General features: G+C 42.2%; 1 protein-coding gene across 1 annotated transcript in view; it reads right to left on the bottom strand.

The window, feature by feature from the left end:
* The window catches only part of GALNT1 (polypeptide N-acetylgalactosaminyltransferase 1), a 74722-nt gene that overhangs the window by 28953 nt on the left and 29838 nt on the right, over nucleotides 1–15931 (bottom strand). Inside the window, exons 3-5 of the mRNA XM_056857507.1 lie at nucleotides 6850–7016; nucleotides 2147–2354; nucleotides 616–786 (exon numbers count right to left, since the gene is read on the bottom strand). Coding sequence (XP_056713485.1) covers nucleotides 616–786; nucleotides 2147–2354; nucleotides 6850–7016 — 546 coding nt within the window. The remainder of the gene's footprint in view (nucleotides 1–615; nucleotides 787–2146; nucleotides 2355–6849; nucleotides 7017–15931) is intronic.

Genomic DNA, 15931 nt, shown 5'->3' with positions numbered 1-15931 from the left:
CCTTAATTTACTTACTTTTCTCTGTTATTCAGATAACTGCTCGTGCAGTGCAACTTAATGATTCTAATGCCAAAGTCAGCGGAGGAATTAAGTATCACCCTAACAAGCCCAGGCTGAATTCAGACATCGTGTTTAGCTAGTACTAAGCCAAGATGTGCACAAAACCCAGCTTCTAATTGGGCTTGCACCTAAATCACTCTCCGTCAACCAGGATTCTCTGTGTGAGAAGGGAATGCAGTAACTCACCGGAGATTTATGAATGCAGGTACAAGAGTTAGCTGGAGTTAATCCCCCCCCCCAAAAAAAAACCTGGAATCCCAATGGCTTAGAACTAGAGAAGGACGGCCACTTCTAGCTCAATACCTGCATTTGCATGTCACAAATAACCCAAGTTATTTTCTTACTGTAATTATCCCTATGCAAAGGGGAGAGAGGGGTTTGCAGGTAAGCCTGGCAATAAACCAGGGTCATGCCCACCCTGGCTTCATGCCAGGTAAAACTGATGCCTGAGTTCAGTCCTAGACATCATTAGCACCTGCACAGAAGAAACAGGTTGATTTAGCAGCTGACATGGATAAATGGATCTCCATATGTTGGTAAATCAGCTTCACTCACCTGACTGGAAGGGTCCTGTCACCTTTCCTTCGGTCCATTTCTTTCTGGGGAACAGGATACCATCGGAAATTCAACTTCCAGTTGAACCCACCATAAGTCATATCAGAGCCTGCCATATATTCAAAGGTATCATCACTGATGACATCAATTATAGGACAAACCACCGTTCTCCTAAAAAGAGAAAAGGCACAAGCTGTCAGAGGAGAAATACAAGAATGTAAAGTATTATCTACTGGACAATGCAGCCATGCAAGCACTGGCCTCTCACAGGAACTTGCTTCTCCGGGGAACTTGTTCCAGGTAGATCACAAAGTAAAACATGAAAAATAGTGCAACCTTTGGAGAGACTCTCCAGTCTATGCCTGTTGACTTCCATGGCTTATACTGGAGTATCTCTGCAGAGAATTGCACTGAAAACCATAAACCACTATAAAATCATTAAAATTAATTATGAAAAGCCAGAGGAAAAAAACAAAAAACATTTAGCAGCCTTGTAACACCGTCATATACTACTTGTATACTCTCTTAGCACAAAGGATGACTGACTACACACGCATCATCTTAGAAGGACACGTCTGCTTACATCACATTCAAGATTCGTCAGCTCAAGTATTCTCTATGCCATCTATTGCTCTGTGGAAGTAGGGTTTGGCTGGTGTGCATGCCCCCAAACCTCTGAATATCGAGATATGGTTTATTTGGAAAATGTCATTTAGAATCCACAAAAATATTAAACAGATATTATCAGGTATTTTACCAGAATTAAGTAAGGATAGGATAATTTAGCATGAATTCACTGAAAATCATTTATACAAGGCACTGAAAACAGTACAGGATTCCAGAACAGCGGGAGTACATAGGGAAAGAGCTGTGTTAATGTTAGGTATCGTCATGTTAGAAAAGCACAACTCAGTGACAGGGAATACAATGTCACCATGTTTCAGCAGATCTGAGTAAAAATATCACTGGACTGTATGAACACATTCCACCACATGTATTCAACGTATTATGATTGGTATATGATAACAGATATAAAAGGTATGTGCTAATGCATTTAACAAAAAGAAGGTGCTATCTTCAAGTAAAGATTTATAATTATTAAACCACACAACACTGAGCACTTGAAACAAATTTAGACCCTGACCAATTATTCATACTTTGTAGCTAAGAGCCTGTTAAAAACAAAGACTTTTTAGTACAATTCCCCTCTCTCAAAGGTTAAATGTTCTAAAGATGTAAGTATTTTAAAATATTACATATTTGACATGTACAAATGGGACAGTTACAATGTGCAGCATCACAGCTCAAGATAATCAAATGCAGAAAAGTGTTTTTGCAGCTTCCCAGTTGTATGTGCATGGGCATCCACAATGATGATGACCAAGCTCAATTGAAGGTGTCATTTTATTCCTTTGGTGAGAACTCATTAATTTCTGAAATTAAGCATTTAAAAGTTCTACCTATACTTTACCAATAACAACTTCACTAAATATTCAACAGCAACTTTCAATATATTTTATAAGGTAAGCACCTGTCAGCTTTTATCCGTGCTAATAGAGGCTCCAGCCATCCGACTGTACACTCACAATGGGCATCTAAGAAAGTGATGACTTGGCCTTTCGAGGCAGCGGCACCTTTCAACCTGGCTCGAATCAACCCAGAACGCTGCTCCATTCGAATGACATAAACTGGTACTTTTAACTTCTTCACATAGTTCTCCAAGGGTCTTTTCAAAAAGTCTGAAGAATACGAGGAAACGGACAACAGTGCAAATTATGCATTCAAACAGCACACTGTCAAAAGGTAGCCAAAATTTCTACATTGGCCTCCATTAGTCTAAATCAATCCCAAACAAAATTCCCAGAGGGACAGGATTATCCAGGTAACCATTCAAGCTACCTCAAAGGTCACAGAGGTGTTTTGACTTCTATTTTTCCCTTCCCCACAAGCCAAATTAGTTTCAAAAAGAGCTAGCAATACTTGGGGTCAAAGTTGCCAATATACATTTGTTGCTTCTATACATTCACATATACATTTTCACGGGTTTCAACACGGTATTTTTTTTTTAATCGGTGGAGACCCAAGACTATAACGTTGCAGGTTGTCTTTAGCTTTGCTCCTCCTCTTTGCCCTGTACTCTGGGGCAGGAATTTTGGAAATGAAGTCAAGCCAGTTAAACATCATTTTTGTACCTGCTTGAGACTTCTCCACTTTTTTGCACTCCCTAAATGTTTTCTTTTCCTTTCATGCTCTATGCCTTCCTCCCTCCCCCCGCCCCTGACTTTCCTCTTCCCTTTAACAGTGTCTCTTTCTCCTTCTTCCACATAGTCATTTCATCAATAGCACCCCCTTCTTCCCATTCCAAACAACGGTGCCTCCAATTCAACCCCACCCACACCCTTCTTTCTTGTTCCTCCTCATGTCATCCCGCTATTCATTCCTCCTCGGCATTCTGTCACAGATTGAGGGAGAGACTCCAGCTATGATTGCCACGGCTCTCTTTCTCCTCACCTCCCGCTTTTTCAGAAATCCCTTCGACCTCCTTCCCTCCTGTTGCTCAAACTCTTCCTTCCCTTCCTTCCTCTCTTTTCCCTTTCCATCCCCTAACCCAGGGGTCGGTAAACTCATTAGTCAAAAGAGCCAAATATCAACAGTACAACGATTGAGATTTCTTTTGAGAGCCAAATTTCTTAAACTTAAACTATATAGGTAGGAGAAAAGAGCAAGAGTCCAGTAGCACCTTAAAGACTAACAAAAATATTTTCTGGCAGGGTATGAGCTTTCGTGAGCCACAGCTCACTTCTTCAGATACAGCTAGAATGTGAATCCATCTGTCTTTAAGCAGAGGAGAGTGAATTCAGACAAGCATTAGTATGTAAATGTTAACAGTATGTAAATGTGAATAGCAGGCGTGATGGGATTAGGTGTGATATGCAGAAGAGTCTGATGTCCAGGGGAGAGATGGGTGTGGAGAAATCAGCATTGGTAATGAGCCATGAATGCAAGGTCTTTATTCAGCCCAGGTAAATGCATTGTCTTTAGTTTGAATATCAACTGTAATTCAGCAGTTTCTCTTTCCAATCTCCCTTTGAAATTCCTTTGTAAGAGAACTGCTACTCTTAAATCTGCAACAGAATGTCCTGGAAGGTTGAAATGTTCTCCCACTGGTTTTTGAATATTGCGGTTTCTGATGTCATACTGACAGGTCAGTCTCTTAGACAAAGATTAAATGGATCTGAAGAAGTGAACTGTGGCTCACGAAAGCTCATACCCTGCCAGAAAATATTTTTGTTAGTCTTTAAGGTGCTACTGGACTCTTGCTCTTTTCTACTACTGCAGTCAGACTAACACGGCTACTCACTGTGAATTATATAGGTAGGTTTATTAACTGTTTATTAACTTAATAAACTTTAATTAAAGTTTTAAGTCTTAATTAAACTATAGGTACACTGAATAAAACTTAATATCATACTTAATAGTGATCTTATTTATTGATAAAAATTAAATTGTAAGTCCCTGCCATTTCCCCCTCCCCGTCTGGAGTCCTCGTCTGGAGGCCCGGTCTACCGCCATAAAAGCCTATTGGTAGATCTGGCCTCCGGCTGAGTCCCATTGGGAGGCCAGGTCTACCCACTGGCTTTCTTGGCAGTAGACCTGGCCTCCAGAGGCCCATAGAAGCCAATTGGTAGACCTGGCCTCTGAAGGGGGACTTTTTCCCCTCCTCGGAGTCCAGGTCTACCGACAAGAAAGCCAGTGGGTAGACATGGCCTCTGAGGAGGGAAAAAAGTAAGTAAGGTATCCATAAAATTAAATCATGACAATGACTGACAAACACTGTCCATTTTCCCCATCTGCATTCTCAAAACTCTGCAGGGGGGCTTATTGTTGAGTTGTGCATCTGAGTGGCAAATACAAGGCAAAACCTCCCATTCACAAATGGCCAATAACCCCCCTTGCAGAGGTTTGAGAATCTGGAGGTGGGGCAGGGGAGGTGGGGCAGGGAAACAGCCCGGCGCACCCTGCCTAACAGCTGGGCAGGTGGAGCCCCGCCAGCCTCAAGACGGCCCAGCGTGAGGCGGAGTCTGCCTCTCCCCCCCCCCTTGCAGCAGCAGCCTGGGAGGCCGGCCACCGCCTCTCCCCGCCGCCTCTGATCCCTCCCCGCCGGAGAAAGAGAGAGAGAGAGAGGAGGGGAGGCCGGGGGAGGGGGCGCCGCCTCCCGCTCGCCTGCTGGCTCCTCCTGCCCGGGGCACGCTGGAGCCGGCGGGAGCGCAGCGCCTCTGCCTGGCTGGGAGCGGGGATGCGGAGGAGCTGCATCAGCCGATGGACGGGGGTGGTGGGGAGGCGGGGAGCCGCACTCAATGGGCCAAAGAGCCGCATGCGGCTCGGGAGCCGTGGTTTGCCGACCACTGCCCTAACCCAGCCGCCTGCTTCCTTCCCGCCCCCATGCAGGCTCTCCACCTCCCCCACCCAACAGTTCTCATGGTTGCCTCCCTCCCTCCCCCCACTCCAACTTCCTCCCCTAAACATGCCTATTCTTTGAGGCACCAGTTTTCAGGCATTATTCAAACAAAGTTCTTTTATTTGTTACTTTGGGGAAGGCATGGATTAAACCTCCCATTTTTAAAAAGTGATTTATTTTGAAGTGTTTCTGCAAGCCTGGAGTTTCCTCTGGGTGTTCAGAAATCTCTAGCTTAGCCCTGTGTGCAACCCCCTTGTCAATTTTTTGCCCACACAAAGACTGCACTTGGCTGTTGAACATACAAAGATGGCTTACACTGAATCAGACCACCAGTCCATCAAGGTCAGTATTGTCTAGTCAGATTGGCAGCATATCTCCAGGTTCTCGGGCAGTGGTCTTTCACATCACCCACTATCTGATCCTTTTAACTGGAGATGTCAAGTACTGAACCTGGGATCTTTTGCATGCCAAGCAGATGTTTTACCACTGAGCCACGGCCCCTCCCCGAAGCTGGAGGGGGCTGTTCAATATAGGACACCACATAATAAAAAATAAGGATGTCACCCATAAAGCCTAGAGAAGTAATTTCTTCAGCTAAACACAAATTCTAGAAACAATCAGTTAGAGAGAGCAGCTTTTAAGTCAGGTTGAGCATGGCTCTACTAAAATACCCTCTTGACAGCCATTTGGATAGTCACTGTGGCTCATACTAGTAAAAGTCAGGCAGGTCATATTGATACTCTGTTAACGGCTCAAGTTCATCAGAACACCAGGCATGTCTTTAGACCTCTTTCATAGAAATCAAGAGGCCTTAAAAGGGTTTATTATTGGCTGGATCATTCCTCTTGTTAAACTAGCTTTTGGGCATCAAAACTGGTAAGAGCCAAGGAAATGGCTTAATCGTTTAAACATTCACTGCTTGTAGCATATTGCAGTTTTTCATATAAAACTAGTCTGCCTTCTGCTTCACCTGCTTCTCTTCAACACAGGCTGGTGACTTCTTCCATATGTAATCAACAACTGATCTGCATTCATCCACAGTTTTCATGTAAATGAAAAATTAACACTTCTAAATTATGTTCAGAGAAAGATGCCTAGTTTTCTTAATGTTTCGCTTCCCGGTGCGAAAGTGTAATTTTATGCAAATTACCTTTCCTAGGAACATAACAGCAGACATAAAGAAAGCTTCAGGCGAAGCTGAATGTTGGCTTCACTCAGTTCAACTGATTGATGCTGGAATCTGAAACACTCCTGCCAGCTAGGAAATTATTTTGGTAGTAGTCTGATTTTCTCTCTCTACAAGCAGAATATTTAACCAACACCTGAATAAAGTTTACACTGACTGACTGCACCTTTCAGTTTGATTAACTTCAAAACAAGAGATTTTCTTGGATAAAAATTCCATACCAATCAAAGAAATTGCTTAAAGGAAAATTTCATTTATGAATAATAGGAAGTTACTGGAAGAGGAGCAGGTGTACAAAATGTCCTGCTTTTGAGACAGACCCAAAAAGCTGCAAACAGAACACTGACCACAACATGAAGTTTAGCTGCCTCCCTTATCCCTTTAAAAGTCACTCCTGAAGACCATGGGACCATGGTGGGCAGCATAGGATGTGCTGTGGAAAGCTGCAGTGGGAAGGATCAATGGAAATCCCCCCATCCCCCCCAAAAAAACCTCATGCACAATATCCAACTCGTGTTTATTGGCCTGGTAACTATGCCTACAGAAGCTTAGATTTGTGCAGCACAAACAATCAATGCTCGACTCTTACCTCTTTCACTGGCATCATCGACCAATATAATTTCTTCTAGCATCTGTCGTGGTGATCGGTTTATGACGCTGTGAACAGTTCGCAAGAGAGTGCTCCATGCTTCATTATGAAAGACAACGACAACACTTGTTGTAGGAAGGCTGTCTGGATACACCTTTGTCTTGCACCTAAAAACACACAAAGCAAACAAGCTCGCAATAAATGTATTGTACATTAGCATTATTTTATTGATGTTTAAATTTTAATGAAACTTATTAGAATAAGTCAGTAAAATCAAACTACATCAATACAAGAAGATCCAGGACACTCAGACCTAGACGTCCAGTAAAAATTCCTCCTCCTCAAGGAAAGCCCTGCTGGAATAGCCTAGCCTAGCCTTATATGCTTTCTTGAAGGCTGGGATCTGTTGCACAGAATCAGGCCAATCATTCTTCACAAGAGGAGGCATTCGCTGAAAAAGCCTGCTTTTTGACCAAACCTGCCAGATTACCCGGGTTGCAACTATTTAGGGCCTCTACTAGCTTGCTGTTCCCCCATTAAGGGGTGTTCTGCATTTACCATTGAAACACACCAGATACCCAAAGCATTATGGAGACAGATCCATGAGTCACCTGAAGTGGAGCAAATTTAACTGCAGAAGGGTTGAGCTGGTACCAGCCACACCTTTTAATTCCCCTTTTAATTCCCCTCCATTCAGATCACTAGAAAAATGCTCAGTACATCAGATTAATCCAGAGGACATGTTGTTTTTCATGCACGAGACCCAATATAACTTGGGATAGTCGCATGGTTGCTATGAAGTCCTCAGCAAAGCCTAGCAAGGAGGGCACAATATGGACACCCAAGGCTATCAGCCTGGGTGTTCCCAACATCAAATCTCAGCCTGCCTCTGACAGATCAGTTAAGGTAGCTACTGGACAGCTATACAAACAGTACCCAACAGTAGGCACATATAGTCTAAACTGGCCAATGTCTGTACTGGGAATTTGCAGAAAACCTATGGTAAAACATCATCAACTATTGTCTCCCCACCACCACACCCTTCAGGATTGATGAAGTGCCACATATCTTGCTGATGCCAGCTGAGATAAAGCATTACTGGAGTAATGCAGCCTGGTTTAAGTCAAACACGCCAGATCTATTGGCTTCGCCTTTACCGATCTGACACTGAGTGACATGAAGATCAAAGGAGGAACATGGAGTCCACAGGGGATCGTAGGAGGAAAATGGAATCCCCTCCTTTCCCCACCTGCCAGCAGACCCAAAATTTAATGCTGACAACTTTCAGGGACATTGGGGAGAACAGCTCCCCCCCCCCCAACCTTCTTTGTAGCCTGAGGTCATTTGATCCATTGACAGCATCTGATATTCTAGGCACACGTTTTGTAAAGACGTTTGTCTCTGTGGCTTCAGAAATTCTCAAACTACCGGAAATACACTTCATGGGATCCATCACTGTCAGGGCAATATTGTCCACTTAACAGATTTCTTCATTATGTACTGTTTTTGCAAGTCTTCATTGGTGAAAACAGACAAATTTGAATTCATTGGTTTAAGTAATAATCTAAAATGTAATTACACCCTAAATTGCCATTAGTCAGGGATTTTCCTAGTATGACTGACTGTGCTTTTAGAGGACTTATTTCCATTTAGATTGGGCAAATGGTGTGTTGGGGGGGGGGGATTCAACACTCCTCCCCAGGGCTGCTGTTCCAGGGCCACAGGCTGCTTCTATGGTAAAATGAAAATGTCAGAGGAGATTCTGACACACACACACACACACCCCAGTCTTCTCTGCTTGTGCCTAGTCAGAACTAATGGCAAGTAAAACCTCACAGTCATGGGTGACTTCTGAACATAAACACACATGTCTCCCAGTAGCACAACGGTATTTTAAACGAGACCAATTCATAAAATTTAGAGCTCCTCCTTCCATACTAATGTGACATGTTTGCATTTTTTGTGTGTGTCACTGACACATTAAAACTCAATGAATCATCAATGCTGAGAAGTTCAATGGACAAATCCTGATTCACTCAAGATAATGGTGGGAGAATCTAAACAACTTCCATGTGGTTGTTGCTGCAGAACCTGAGAGACCACGAAATCTCTCCGTTCTGCTGAACTGTTGTTGTTTTTAATTTTATCTGACCATTGAAAATACTTTAATGTTACTGTAATAGGATATTTAATGTTTGAAAAGTACTTTTAAATTTAGAGTTTAGGAGTTAATGCAGGATTATAAATACTGTTCTTAGTAGTGCCCCACCCCCTCCCTTAGGTAATAACTCCAATATACAGGCAGCCTCATTACTTTGTGGCAAAGCAATTTCTTCCAGAAAGAAACGAAGAATCAATACATCATACCAAGTTTTCAGAAGGTGATGAAGCGGGAATTACACTTTAACAGATAGCCACATAATACCTTCCTATTCTGAAATACTTCATATTTATACATATTCACAACCATTGTGGCATATGCAAAAGGACAGCTTAAACCATTTGACCAAAATCAAAAAAATCAATGCAGAACGCAGGACTAGCTTCTGCATGATCCAAGGAGAATCTCTTTTAGAGAGAGAGGAGTCTTTTCCATGACTTGCTTGAGATCTTTAAAATGGGAGCAGTATTCTTCCAACGTACCAGAAAGAATAGTACCATCTGCCTGCCTGCAACAAGATCGGCACCTTTGACTTCTGTTATTTGCCTCGCGACTACTGGAGTTACTTCACCATCCAGAGTGTGCCTGATATTCCAAGAGCAAAGGAAGGCAGGGTCTGCAATGTATTCTTTGCATCCTAGCCAGAACATCTCCCTGTAACTCAAGTACATGATTCCAATGGAATAAAAACACCCCGTCCATTTTGGAGCATGAATGCACAGAATTGTGTGCGTTACAGGCATAATTAGCTGGGAGAGAGAGGTTTCCACATAACAGACGGCATCTCAGGATGCAACCTGATCCTCCTGAAAAGTCTTTTACCCAAGGAAGATTTCTGTATAATAATACAAAACGGGACTGCTATGCCATGACTGTCAAGAAAGTGGCTGGAAGGCAGAGAATCTACAGTAGACATTCCCTTCTTTTACAGCATCTCATTGAAAAAAATGGCTCAGGGAGAAATACATCACTCCACGCAGCATTCATAGATTTAAAAGCGGCTTTTGACACGGTTCCTAGGGGGAGACTCTGGGAAAAACTACAGGCTGCCTCGGTTGATGAAAGATTGTTGTTTCTTATTCAAGCCATCCATGAGCAGACCGCTCTGAGAGTAAGGTGTAGCCGCATTGAGCACTTAACAGAATCCATTAGAACATTTAAAGGTGTAAGGCAGGGATGCCCTTTAGCCCCAATATTATTCATCTTTTATTTGAACAACATGGTGGACTCCTTGAATAACCCTGACTTTCATCCACCCAAGGTAGCTAACCGACATATATCAGTTTTGTTATACGCTGATGACACTGTGGTAATAACCAGAACACCGGTAGGGCTACGGAGAGCTCTAAATAAGCTTGCCAGAATTGTGAAACGGAACAGGCTCACTATAAACTATCAAAAAACTAAGGATCCTCTCCTTTGGGAAAAGGCCGAAGATTAGATGTTGGAAACTGCAGGGGAACAAGTTAGAACAAATTTCTAGCTTTAAATACCTTGGGGTGGTGCTGCAGGCCTCAGGTGCAAAAACGGTGCCCCACACCATGATGGCAGCCATTGGGACAAGATCAGCAACTAGTATATTAAAAAAATTTAGAACTAAAGGGGGCTTTTTAATACCTGCAGCGCTTGGTTGCCCGGTTTTGCACCCTGGTCTGCAATCACAAAAAAAGTGGGAAGGGTCTTCAACACTGAAGAGTGGCAGTGATTTTAGTTACTGAAATGACCTAATTTTTAGTATTTGCCCAGGAGAGTGTCCAAGTGCCAATTGGTTGTCAGACATGTGTAGTTTTAGCTGGCATCCATTAGGACTATCCTGGGTTTATTAATGAATTTTTGTATATTACTTTTATCCTTTTTTGAAATTAATGACTCCTTCATTTATATACTGGTTGTGGACAGTAATAATAAAGAACTTGAACTGTAGCAGAAAGTCCTAATCTCAGTATGATACTGGCCTGATCTATTCAAAACTATCCCAAAAGCTTACCTAGGTCAATGTCATGCTGAGATTTCCACAGGGGTAGCAGAGAAACTAGCATCCATTCATCTGTTTCTGTAATACTCTCTAGTATCTTCATGTTTTTTGCTCCTTTGCCTATGAAACTGCACTTGCTCGTAGACTAAGCCAACTATTACACAATATGGAATGGAACGCAATGGCATTATGGGGCAAAAGATGACATCTCTCTTCATCTGACTATGTTACAATATACAGGCACAGAAACATATACAAGCTTAGACTTGTAACTACCCACTCATCAATAAAGCCCCTAACAACCAGGCAAATGCTAAGTCCTCATTTACTCTCCTAGCCTTAAAGAGCTACTTATGAGCTCAAATAATAAAACTATTTAAACGTGTTTGCATATTGAAACAATCCATCTATGATCCAGAAATGCATACTACTAGCCATTAATCTCTGTGTCTGATTTTTCTAACCTATTAGCTGCCCTGTACTCTCAAAATGTGTTTAGCCTGGGAAGTCCACACTTTAAAAGCATCTGAGAGACCACCGACAGTCTTCCACTCAACCAAGACCTGAAAAAGCGTGTAACTTCCTGGACTGTCAGGGAAGGAAAGGGGGACTGGGGGGAGCATAAGCCAGCACTATGTTCACCAGGCCATGGGAGGGGACGGTTCTGTTTAAATTGGCACTCTGATATTTTTGTGAATACCTAGCCCCCTGATCATTCAGATACCCCTATCTTGCCTGAAGACAGCCCTATTTCACTTACATTCTCAGAGACACTTGACCATGAACTTTGGAATTAGAGGCCAAAGACTGTTCACTGTACAGATTAGTTTGTGGAAGAATATCCAGGTTTGTGTATAAATGTGTGATCTATAGGGAAATAACCAAATTTTAAAAATTTGAATCTATAATCAGAATCTAAGCCAATTCGCTTCTGAATGTAGTAAATTGCCAAGCTGAAGATTTCAATTTATAGGCATATTTAATTTATAGGCATATTTTCTAGGAAATTCACCATCCCTTACCAAAGAATATAAGTTAATTCATATATAAGATAATTGGTATCTGAAGAAGTGAGCTGTGGCTCACGAAAGCTCATACCCTGCCAGAAAATATTTTTGTTAGTCTTTAAGGCGCTACTGGACTCTTGCTCTTTGCTACTACCAAAGAATATAAGAACTGCCATTCTGAATCACACTAAAGATGCACAGCATCCTAATTCTTAAGAGCTAAAAGGCCTGTCCCCCAACAATGTCCCCACCTGGGTTAGTTACCCAGACCCCCAACAGTGTGTCTGGCAAGAAGGTTCTTGCTTGGTTACTGAAAGAGGAAAGAAACTCTTCCAACTGAAGCACCATCTGCATGCAGGCCACAAGCTTTCTAACACACACAGGCTGACACAAGCATGTGTGAAAGGGAAGAGGATGGCATAATTCGGGCCCCCTGTCAACTGAGGCCGCAATTGTCAATACTGCTTACATTTATGTACGACAGGTAACAACAGCTTTTGGAGTAATGAAAATGTAGCTTTAATAAGTAAAGGCATCACGAACTGGCTCTCATGGGGAATGGGGATTGCCAGTTAACTGAATGTATCAAATACTGAAGCTTACTCCTCCGCCCCACCTACTCAGGGGAATTCTCAGCATTTAAGCCCCACCCCACTGGAATGCCACGTGACGGCCCCCCATGCCTGGCACCCTTTCCGCTTCTCCCTGAGCCAAAGAACCACCCTGTGCTACAGACCGAAAAGCAGGTCAGCTGCCCAGGGAAGGAGGCACCGGGGGTGATGCCAGCCCCGCAGTGCCGGCTGTCAAAGGACCACCAAATTGGCCAGCTGAAGAGGTAGGAATGGGGCACAAGTGAACCGGAAGACACAGGGATAGGGGAGGAGCTTGCCCTTTAAGGGAAGACAGTTAACTAAACATACTGGATAATCAAGTGCCAGATAAACAAAACTTCTACTATATCATGATTTGATAGTCTCATGACATTAAGAGGTTTTGGGTGTCCAGAAGATATTGTAGAAGCCTTGATGCGTATTCACATCATTATTTGATGAACACAGAACCTTCTGTAAAGTATGCATAACTACCCGAAAGATAGTCTTGGCTTTCAGCAGATATGTAATGCCACACCAGCTGGCTGCTACTGAATGTTTAAGAAAGGGCCAGAATATATTTTCATTCCACAAACTGGGAAAGTCAAGCAAGTGTTCCCCCTGACCTGTGAGTCTTTTTGTTTATGAAGGGCTTCAGAGAGACACTGGGGGTATAACATTAAGTCACAGTTAACAAAGCCTCAATCTCTATTTAACATAATTTTAATTGTGCTTGCACAGAAAACAAAGGATTTAAACCTGGCTCCAATTCTATAAGACTGTGCTTTCTACAGAAAATGCTAAGTGCTACAATGGGTTCTTCAAAGCTTCCTGGAGTATTTCTTACGTATCTGGACCATAAAAACACACAATGTATTGTGGGAATCAAAGTGACAGTCTACTGCTAGATATCCAAACCCATTAGCACACGGTCCACTCTCACAATTATCATTAGAAAGTAAGTCGCATCTGTTTTGCCTTGAAAAAGCTACTTTCTCATGTGGATAGAAAAAGAAAGGGAAAGCTGTTTTCTAAATTGGCACAAGAATGGAAAACTGGGCATGGTCTTTACCAATGAGCACTATCAGCTAATTGATAACAAGGTAGAGGGGGGTAATGTGCAATGTAAGATTTAGATCGGGGGTGTCAAACACGCGGCCCGGGGCTGGATCCGGCCCCTTGAGAGCTCTTATCTGGCCCGAGAGGCAGCCACCCTGCCCCCAGTCCCAAGGTGAAACAAAATTCTTAGTACATGTACACTGGTTTCCTATGACTTTTCTTAAACAGGCTAAATGTATCATTTCTGACTACTATAAATCATCTGAAACAGAATGTGTCAAAGTTCTTTGATTCTGGCTAATTCTCAGAAGAGACAGCCAAGGATCTGTCAATTCTAAGCTAAAAACATACATCAGAATCAATGGACGATACTGCGGGGGGAGATTGCAGGAAACATTTCTACCCTAAGAATGTTATTGTATATTTTAATCCATTGTTTTATGGCGCAATGAAGACAAGAATTAAGGATTCAGAGAGGCCTGGCTCCAAGCAGAATGGATCATGAGCAACTGTCACAGCATGCTTTGTAAGTCCACCCACTAAACAGAACTATGTATGAACTTAATACTGGCAGTCAAGAACATCCGCATCTTACAACCATAAACATAATGGAAGAGCAATTCTTCTGAAGACACAATTGGTCTAAGTGGCAGCTCTTTAGTAACTGAAAAAGGTTTATCTACAACAGCCATAACTGTGTGCTACTACAAAACCAAACAATACCTTGAGTGGGAACCCAGGAAGTGTTAAATCTCTGTGAACCACACAGTAGATCCGCATCCAGTAGCCTCTATATAACCATAAAGTTCTCGGCATCTACACTCTAATCCCCAGCCAAGCTCAACTCTGCCCTTCGTAATATTTCATAGTTTACCTGACATCAAGAGAATGAAATTTTCCTCTCTTCTGATCTCAAAGATTTGGATATAAGAAAGTCGCAATATCTCATGATTCAAGTAGAAATCTTCTTTAGACCCTGGAAACAAAATCCAAAATGGTCCTTAAAAACCATTGTGGTGACAGATTCAAGGAGAATTCACAAAGGAAAAATGCCTGAAATGTCTGGCATGACAATGTGTTCTGATGAAAAACTCGCCTTATCAAATGTATTCTACGTACTATTTAAGATCTCCGAAGGCTGAAATACCACACTGGGGATAAGAGCATGAGATGCTACCAAACTAGAAGCTATTTGATGGTGTAATCACTTTTGTCAAGAGCAAAGTCCGGAAAATGAAGAATTAGTCCTGCAATCTTTCCTGGAAAATCCTCACTGGAAATCTATGCCCGAAGGAAATCCTAGATCATATTTTATGCTGGGACCCCAGAGTATTAGCATATTTAAGAAAACCGAATTAGTCTCCATTTCTGCTGAATCAAGATATCCAAAGAAAAATTCATAGACAAAAGAAAACCTAATTAGAAATCTTGGGTGCTTCTACCCTGCAGGTGGTGGAACAATGCAACTGACTTGCTGGAATTTTAGAGCTGTTTTTGTGCCACAAACACCTTCCTCTTAAACACAATCATAATCTGGCACCCGAAAAACATTACTGTCATTTTCACTTGAATATTACTATCATTATTTTTAACATGCCTAAATCTTTCCTTTCCCCGAGTTATCTTCTCCAAGAAGTTCAGAAGCCAAGTTTGAAAAACGCAAGTTTGGGATATTCAAGAGTTGGTGCGCCGAGGGTGGGGGGAGGGGGAAACATGCAACAGAATATGGGTTTGCCTTTCACGGGGGTGGGGGGTGGGGGAGAGTCTGCTGAGACAGAGGAAAGGACGGATATCCCACCAGCTGAATAGCATTCCAGCTATAAGAGAATTCAGTCTGCGGGCAAGGCCAGATATCACAAACCTGATATTAGAAACCCTTTCCACTGTTAGAAGGTGTAGAATCCATAGCACTTACACTTGTCAACTGAAAGCTTTGTAATATTACTACTAATGGAAGAATATTCTTGACTTTTTACATAAAATCCAAACAAAAACCAGCACACCTTTGATATACAGGATGTAAATATAATGAACTCTGCATATCCAAGTAAAACATAAATAAAGGATTAATTTATGATGAAATTGCAGTAAGGGCAATATATGTTAATCAGACAGACCAACACAAGTCTGCTTATGTAAAACCTTAGAATATTAGCCAGGTCATCAACTCTGTATAACAAGATCCCAACCCAACAGTCTGCATTGGTAGTCCTGTCAAATAAGTTGCAGTCAGTCAATTGTGAGAACTAGAAATAGCTACTTGGCATGTTTGCAACATATTTGATAAGAA

The sequence above is a fragment of the Euleptes europaea genome, chromosome 11 (genome assembly GCF_029931775.1).
Source record: "Euleptes europaea isolate rEulEur1 chromosome 11, rEulEur1.hap1, whole genome shotgun sequence".
Classification (NCBI taxonomy): domain Eukaryota; kingdom Metazoa; phylum Chordata; class Lepidosauria; order Squamata; family Sphaerodactylidae; genus Euleptes; species Euleptes europaea.
This window is presented reverse-complemented; position numbering and strand designations above follow the sequence as displayed.